The sequence below is a fragment of the Vitis vinifera genome, chromosome 17 (genome assembly GCF_030704535.1).
Source record: "Vitis vinifera cultivar Pinot Noir 40024 chromosome 17, ASM3070453v1".
In the NCBI taxonomy this organism is placed as follows: domain Eukaryota; kingdom Viridiplantae; phylum Streptophyta; class Magnoliopsida; order Vitales; family Vitaceae; genus Vitis; species Vitis vinifera.
In genome coordinates, this window is record NC_081821.1 from 19,573,626 (window position 1) to 19,582,029 (window position 8,404).

The 8,404-nt window shown below is 35.8% G+C and overlaps 1 protein-coding gene across 1 annotated transcript; it reads right to left on the bottom strand.

Annotated features, from left to right (window-relative positions):
- Nucleotides 1-1,501: 1,501 nt before the first annotated feature.
- Nucleotides 1,502-3,548, bottom strand: LOC100261426 (expansin-like). Its single transcript, XM_002269481.4, has 4 exons — nucleotides 3,319-3,548; nucleotides 3,077-3,201; nucleotides 2,653-2,965; nucleotides 1,502-2,289 (listed from the first exon to the last, which is right to left on the bottom strand). Exons 2-4 carry the CDS (start codon nucleotides 3,195-3,197, stop codon nucleotides 1,983-1,985), a joined length of 741 nt encoding a protein of 246 aa, XP_002269517.1. The 5' UTR covers nucleotides 3,198-3,201; nucleotides 3,319-3,548; the 3' UTR covers nucleotides 1,502-1,982.
- Nucleotides 3,549-8,404: the final 4,856 nt, after the last annotated feature.

The following is an 8,404-nucleotide window of genomic DNA, read 5'->3' on the forward strand; positions in this document are numbered from 1 at the left end:
CTACTTCTTAGATGAAGAGGGTCCAAATATTCTCTACTGTTCGATTTTCAGGTATGAGTATGACTTGTCAGAATATATCTTCATGACTAGGGATTAAAATATCGCAGTATTTTGGCCGACCTCGACACAATATATGGGATAAAAATATTGGTATCCCGATATTTCGGCAATATATTAGTAATTTAGTCGATTTTTCGGAATTTATTGATTTATCATCGATATTTCAAGATATTTTGGGCCACTCAATGCAGGGCAAGCAATATTATGGGACGGTCAACACAAGTTAGACGATCAAAGTTCCAAAATGTGTTGATTTTTTTACCACTGAAGGGACCAAAAGATTCAACATGCTGCCGGCCAACCACCGGAGCAAACTTGCCCTAGAGCACCAAATATATATAATCTAAAATTCATAATATAAACATAATATTAAAATAATATTTTAATTAACAAATTAATAATTATTATTTTATAATTAAATGAAATTTTTTTTTGATTACCAAAAATATAAAAACTATGAGAATAATTTTCTTTATAATATTTTTAATATCAATAATATATTAATTAAATATATACATATATATATATATATATATATATATATATATATATATATATATATATATATATATATATATATCATTATTTATTTTATATCATTTCATACCATTGAATTAAATGAATTATAATTTTAATATTAATTATATTTTTAAATTAGACATATTATAGTCAAATATCATAATCGAATAATATTTGATATAATTTAATAATAAATATATATTTATGAAATTTATATTTTTTATTATAACATACAATATTATTATAAAATATAATAAATTATATCATACAACTTCAACAAAACAATTTTAAAATATTTATAATATTTCTAATTTTATTTTTAAGAATTTTTTTTTACGTTCTATAAGTTCTTATTAATTTTATCGATATTTTGTATCAAATATCCATACATCCATAAAATCAAAATACGTGAATATTTTACTATGTCTCACGGAATGCCTTCTAACAAGAATTTGGAAGTCATTCGTTCCCAAGTCACGGGTCTGTTGTGCTGGGTTTGAAGTTAGCTTAAAGCGGGCAAACAGCGTGGCCCTACACACACTTCCTTTTGCATATTTTACCGGTCACTCAAAACAAAGTCAATAATATGTAACACACAAGGATGGTAAATAGTATTTGGCGCTTCACATATTTTCCACTTAATGTCCACGTTCCCCCTTCCGTGGATTTTATGTTGAGTGGGAAAAAGTAGAAAGTTTCTAAGCAGGGTGCGCTAGTGGTTCAGATTTCAACCAGGGCATAATTGCATACAACATCCATAGTGCCATTCAATTTAAAATTGAACCAAGTTCTAGTTTTTTATGCGGACATTCGACTGAAAAGGGTCAGTCAAAATTGGGGGGTGTGCCTCCCAAAAACTAGGCTTGGCCTACAAAATGAGTAAATCAAGAAACGGACGTAAGCCTGAAGTAGGAGCCATAAATGCTTAAAATAGATTAGCACTCTCTTTTCATTACTAATAAAACTCAGAATTTACACTCAAGTCTCATACACTTGAAGAAAACACCATCTAAGGGCATATTCAGCCAGAGCCGATTACAATGACCTTACAAGCAAAATTTTCAAAATAAAGCAAATTACAACTCAGATACTAGTGGCGGGTGGTAAAAGACCACCTCTGCCATGAAAAAGGGCCTCAAGAATAAGGGTCTCTGAATAGGGTACCCCTACCCCTACAAGGCCACATTGACAAATGCAAATTTAAATGATCAGGGCTATTTCAAAAAAAGCCCTTCCTCCCTTTTCTTTTCTTTACCCAAGAAAAGGGCAAGACTGACCCCCAAGGACAACAGTATATCCTCTAACAAGCTAAATTGGCCATACTAATTCCTAAACTTAGTATATATATATGATTTATCACCTAGCAAACTATAGGTATTATAGGAGTAGGAGCTCCAAAGCGTTTAGCGAAACTGTGCTCCACTGAAGGTCTGGCCAAAGGACCAGTGAGCAGGGACACAATTGTAGGAGACAATAGTGTGGCCATTACTGGTGGTGACCTTGAATGAGAGGCTCTGTCCATTAAGATAGGTGTTGCTCTGCCAGTTTTGGCCCCAGTTCCTGGACATAGACTGCCAGCCAGTCCTTGACCCTTTGATGGCCACAGCATGAACATCACCAGCTCCACCAACGTTTGTGATGAGGACTAGGTTGAAGTAGGAGTGGCCATTGATGGTAAACCTGATGCCTCCCCTCCTCCTGCAGGGTACCCTGCAAAACCCCAACAACAAATGAGATTACTCCACCCACCCCCTTCACTATATAAAACAAAATAAATACATCAGCTCGGTTTGCCCTGACAAGGGAAAATTAATCGATACCCATGCATTAAATCAGCGGCAAAAAGAAAAGTTACCCTCACAAAGGGCAAGATGTTAACACAAGGACCAATGTTTGTATTATTGGATTCAATTTTCTCAAGGGTAGCTTAGTGGGTAGCTTAGTACCCCTTTACCCAAAATGAAAAAGGAGTTCCGCCACCGCTTGTGAAAGAATAGAAAAGAAAAGAAAAAATGCCAACAAAATAGCTCAAGTATTGACCTGATGGCGTCAAAGAAGCAGTAGCAAGCATACCTTCTGTAAGAGACAGGGACAATCCCAGCTCTGTATTGGGCAATGTGTTGGAAGACAGGCTGAGAGAGATCAAAGTGATGCAGAGGAGGGTTGCACCACCCTCCTGCATTGTTTGGAAGGGCATTGTTTGGTGGGCAGAAATTGGTGGCTGTGATCACAATGGAGCCAGGCAGGCACCATTTTCCGTCATTTACGCACTTAATCTCATAGCAAGAGCCACAGCTCAACCCATTGTTGAACAGAGCTGTGCTCAAAGCTGCTGTGTTCGTCCCATACCCCTCGCTGTACAAGTTTCCATACCCACAAGCACCGCCTACAAAATCACCAAAGAAAGTGAAACAAAGAAAAAACCAGTCAATCGGCTCTTTTTAAGATGAGCCATAGGAGAAACAAAAAGGAAGAAAGCCTTTTCACTACTGCATACCCATTGTCCCCGAAGCATCACCCCCGCCATAGAAGGTGGCATGAGCATTGATCCATCCTTGACCATGAACACTTGACACCATTGAAAGAAAACCCACCAAGAAAAGACCAACTAGTGTCATTTTCCTGCATACACAGAGGTGAATATTTTCAGCCTATTTTTGGTTTCACGATAAAAGAAAAGAGTAGCTAAGCTTGCAGCATTTTCCCTTATAAAAAAGGAAAAGGTAGAGGGATGATTACACAAAGGATGAAGCTTAATTCCAAGCAAGAGCAGGAGTCAGGAGAGAGAGGGAGTGAGATGCAGAGGAGTGAAGAAAATGGGAAGGGGGTGAGGGGGAATATATAGGACTTCAGGGAGTGGTGGACATTGTGAGGGAGGACAGTGCCACTTTTGGCCTCTAATTAACAGTATATCTGTGGGTTCAAAGCGCGTAGTTTTGGAGGTTTCCCAATCCAAAATCCCCAAAATCCAAGTGGGGTATACATGTTCTCATCGGACGGTTATAATGCCTCTGCACGCACATGCAAAGCTTCTCCCATTAGCCGCAACTATCCCTTTTACCAACTGTGAATTTACTCAAGCATCAAATATTAGGTTGTTGTGGATGTAAATTAAATGACACTGTCGGCCTCACACATTTCACGTTTGACATTTCTAGTTGCGGTTCTTGAGCCGTTTATTGAGACCCATGGATTTCAAATGGAGAAAGGAATTTAATACAAGGATTGACAACTCCCTGACATAAACAAAAGAAAGTAGAGGGTTGCAGCACATGGGACCTGGGGCCTGGGGCCTGGCATTGTCAGCTGCTGCCTTGCAGTTGAAGAAGAGCACATTCTCATTCAATTCCCACTATCTTCTTTTTCTCCATCCCATCGAGATTCAAGTGGGTCGTCAGTGGTCGTAGTGGGAAATCCTAAAAGCCAGCTGAGATGATAGTAAATAATAGTCCATTTATTTTACACCACTTAAGGCTTAAGAGGGGTTGTTAGTTAGGTTTTGTAATTACATGTATACAAAAGATCTGCATGGAAAAGGAGATTTGGATTCTAAAATTGATTGGCGAAATAACAGGACCGGGATTCTCGGGCGAGATAGTATTAGTTTTTAACAATCCCTCGACGCCTCGACACGTGCATCTTCCTCTGAGGTTGTGGTGGGACACAAGAAAGGAATTATACTTATGTCGAGAGTTGGAGGCTTTGGGGATGCTTTGTTGCTTGGCTAACTATAATTCATGTGAATCACAAATGGACGTACCCTCATTTTCCATTTTATAATTTATTTTAAACTTGTGAAATTTTCTAAAGACTCAAAACACTTTGATTGCAGAGTTTTAAGGTCCCGTTTGTCTTTTTTCTATTACAATAATAAACAATTTCACAAGGACATGATTTAATTTTTAATTTTTTTTTCTTGATGGCTTGTGCCAATTTTTATTTTCTGTTGATAACGATTTGAAGCGTTTCAGGGCAATAACTTCGCCTCTGCACATTCACTCTCTTTGGCTTTTCCTCTCCCACTTTCCTTTTGAATTTTCTTTGCAGACATATCCAAACGCATCCTGTTGATCCGTAATTTTCATCTGGGCCCCACCTGGATTTTGTAGCCCTTGAGCGTATTCTCATTTCTCATCTCAAATTACTAATTTGACCCGATAAATTCCGGGTGATGCGGCTGTTGACTTGTGGCGTCCCTTCACCCTTCCTTCATATCAACACCTGAATGACTTAGGGTTGGCTTAAACCTTTAAAGGCAAACCCACATGCCACATGCCATCTTATTAATTTATCTAATTAATTTCTCACACTTTTTCAATGTGACCTGCCACGTTTCTTTTATTTTTTTATTTTTTCCTTTCTTTTCATATTTATTCATTTTAATGATTTTTTTAGACCCATTAACACACGATAAAAATATATAATAAATAATTAATGCTGATAAATTAAATAAAAATAACCTTTTCTTCACACTCCCATCTTTCCATATTTATTCATTTTAATGATTTGTTGGATGCATTAACACATAATAAAAATATATAATAAATAGATAATGATAACAACTTAAATACAAATATAAATATATAATAGACAAAAATAAAAATATCATCTCATAAATAATATACTTGATAATTTAAAATATTAATTATAATATATTTGATAATTTAGGGTTTTATAATTTAGAGGTTTATGACATAAATCCTTTTCTATTAATGTTAAATAAAATATTTATTTATTTTGTATTAGTTGTTAAAGGGTTCCAACAAAAGGAGGGCATTGACTACACAGAGATATTTTCTCTAGTTGTGAAGATGTCAACAATCAGACTTGTACTGGGAATGGTGGCTGTAGAAAACTTACATCTTGAGCAGTTAGATGTGAAGACAACATTCCTTCATGGTGACTTGGAGGAAGACCTTTACATGATTCAGTCAGAAGGGTTCATTGTTAAGGGACGAGAACCTAGTCTGCAAACTGAGAAAGAGCTTGTATGGACTTAAACAAGCTCCTAGATAGTGGTACAAAAAGTTTGACAGTTTTATGCATAGAATTGGGTTCAAGAGATGTGAAGCTGATCATTGTTACTATGTTAAGTCTTTTGACAATTCTTACATCATATTATTGTTGTATGTGGATGATATGCTTATTGCAGGGTCTGGCATTGAGAAGATTAATAATCTGAAGAAGCAATTGTCCAAACAGTTTGCAATGAAGGATTTGGGAGCTGCAAAGCAAATCCTTGGTACGAAAATCATTAGAGACAAGGCTAATGGTACATTGAAGCTTTCACAGTCAGAGTATGTGAAGAAAGTTCTCAACAGGTTCAACATGAATGAAGCTAAACCAATGAACACACTTTTGGGTAGTCATTTCAAACTAAGGAAAGTACAGTCATCAAAGACAGAAGAAGAAAGAGACCATATGAGCAAGGTGCCCTATGCCTCAGCTATTGGCAGCTTAATGTATGCTATGGTGTGTACAAGGCCAGACATTGCACATGTAGTGGGAGTTGTGAGTAGATTCATGAGTAGGCCTGGAAAGCAGCATTGGGAGGCAGTCAAGTGGATTCTAAGATATCTGAAGGGTTTATTAGATACATGTCTTTGCTTCACAAGTGCAAGTTTGAAACTGTAGGGTTATGTAGATGCTGATTTTGCTGGTGATATTGATAGTAGAAAGAGTACTACTAGGTTTGTTTTTCTCTAGGTGGTACAACTATATCATGGGCTTCAAATCTACAGAAGATTGTTGCTTTGTTTACTACAGAAGTTGAGTATGTTGCAGCAACTGAAGTTGGAAAGGAGATGATTTGGCTACATGGTTTTTTTAGATGAATTGGGTAAGAAGTGGGAGATGGGCATTCTAAACAGTGACAGTCATAGTGCAATTTTTCTTGCCAAAAATTCGACTTTTCATTCAAAGTCGAAGCATATACAAACAAAATACCACTTTATCCGTTACCTTGTTGAAGATAAACTGGTAATACTTGAGAAGATTTATGGATCTAAGAACCCGGCAAACATGTTGACTAAGGGTGTCACTATTGAGAAGTTGAAGTTGTACGCAACTTCAATTGGTCTTCTAGCTTGAGGACAGGAGGATTAGTTGCAGGGATGAGGGATTGTTTCTTGGAGGATAGCGATTTGATATTGGTGATTGAACTAGTCTCCAAGTGGGAGATTTGTTGGGCTTTGTGGAGCATAGTTTTGTTTGATCCAGTTTGACGACCCGACTTGAATAATATTGCATGGTTTTTTAATGGGAGACTTACTGAGGCTTAGTCCATGGAGTAAAGGCTTGGGCCGATAGGCCTGTTTAGCCCATTGTGGAATCGCCTTTTGTAATTAGGGTTTTTTTAGTGTGGTGTGGTCGTTGTGTTTTATAGAGAGAGAAAATATTGTAGCCGATTGTAGTACTCTGTATTCTTCCTTGATAATAGTGATATCCCTGCAACTCTGTGGACGTAGGCAAATTGCCGAACCACGTAAATACTGTCTTGTGCATGTGATTGTTTTTCTTTGACGTGTGTTTTCTCTATTTTTTTTTGTTTATCACAAGTTGGGAATTCGACTTAATTCCCTTCACCCATGGCACGAGGATTTGAGATTGGGTAGGACCCAGAGTCTTACTTAATGTGGCATATGTTGAGCTTGAGTCAAAGTCGGACTTGGACTCAAACACTATTTCCCTAGTAGGATTGGATTGCTTAGTGTAACTTGTGTAAAAGAGGGTCTACATGCCTTTAGAAAGTAAGTGAACTACTTGGTGCTTATTATCGGAGTCCTTACCAAAGAACCTCTTGTATTCTGTTGTGTGATCAATAAAATATGGGTTGGAGAGAACCTCGTAACCTTTGTGTGTACCTTATGGCTTAGAGAAAGGCTGGCCTAGAGTGTGTTTAGGCGCCACACATACGCAGTGTGTTTAGGCGCCACACATACGCAAAAACTTGAGACTTGGAATTGTGTGTGTGACAATTTATCCTAATATTATATATATATATATATATATATATAATTTTTTAGAATATTAAATTAATAAAAAAAAGTTTGAAGAGGAAGCTAGTTAAAAAAACTTATCTACAAATTAGAAGTGCATATTTGTTGTATTTTTTTTAAAATTAATTTCATTATTTTATAATGGTTTTCGTATTATAAGCATTAAATCTTAATGGCTGACCTTTTTTCTTAACAATAACTCAATCAATTATTTGATGAAATATATATTTTTTTTCAAGTATTGGTGAAACAAAATTGTGTTACTAAATCTTTTATTTGTATCTTTTAAAAGTAAAAAAAAATGTAAAAATACTTTTAAATTAAGAGAAAAATAATATAAAATATTCAACATAATTTTGTTTATGGAAAAATATATTTTCTATTTTATTTTATATTATCAAAAAATTAAAAATTTTAACTAAGCAAAAATCTAAAACTATGGTGGAGCTGGAACCATATTCAATGACTAGTTTTAAGCAAAAACCTGAAACTACTAGTATAATTTTGATTAAAAATAAATAAAAATAAAGAAAAAGTGTGAAAGGAGGAGTGGAGAAAGCGGGAGAGGGGGAGAGAGAGAGAGAGAGAGAGAGAGAGAGAGAGAGAGGGTGGGAGGTGAGATTTTCATGATAAGTTATCTTAAAGCTTAAAAGAAAAAGGTAAAGCCCTCGTGACATGTTAAAGTTTAAAAGAGTAGTATTCATGTGCAAGAGAAGACAACAATTTTATGTTTTGTGAAATATAAAAGTTAGATTCCTAAAAGATCCAAACTTTTTTTTTTCTTTTTTTTTTTTAATAATATTGGTTTATGGTTACATCCACTCTAG

What these genes read in the sequence shown, in the direction of transcription:
- LOC100261426 (XM_002269481.4), bottom strand. Translation starts at nt 3,197, where the DNA reads ATGACACTAGTTGGTCTTTTCTTGGTGGGTTTTCTTTCAATGGTGTCA. An exon ending in TGATGCTTCGGGGACAATGG is followed by an intron (nt 2,966 to 3,076) that starts GTATGCAGTAGT and finishes GTGATTTTGTAG; the next exon opens with GCGGTGCTTGTGGGTATGGA. An exon ending in GTCCCTGTCTCTTACAGAAG is followed by an intron (nt 2,290 to 2,652) that starts GTATGCTTGCTA and finishes GGGGTTTTGCAG; the next exon opens with GGTACCCTGCAGGAGGAGGG.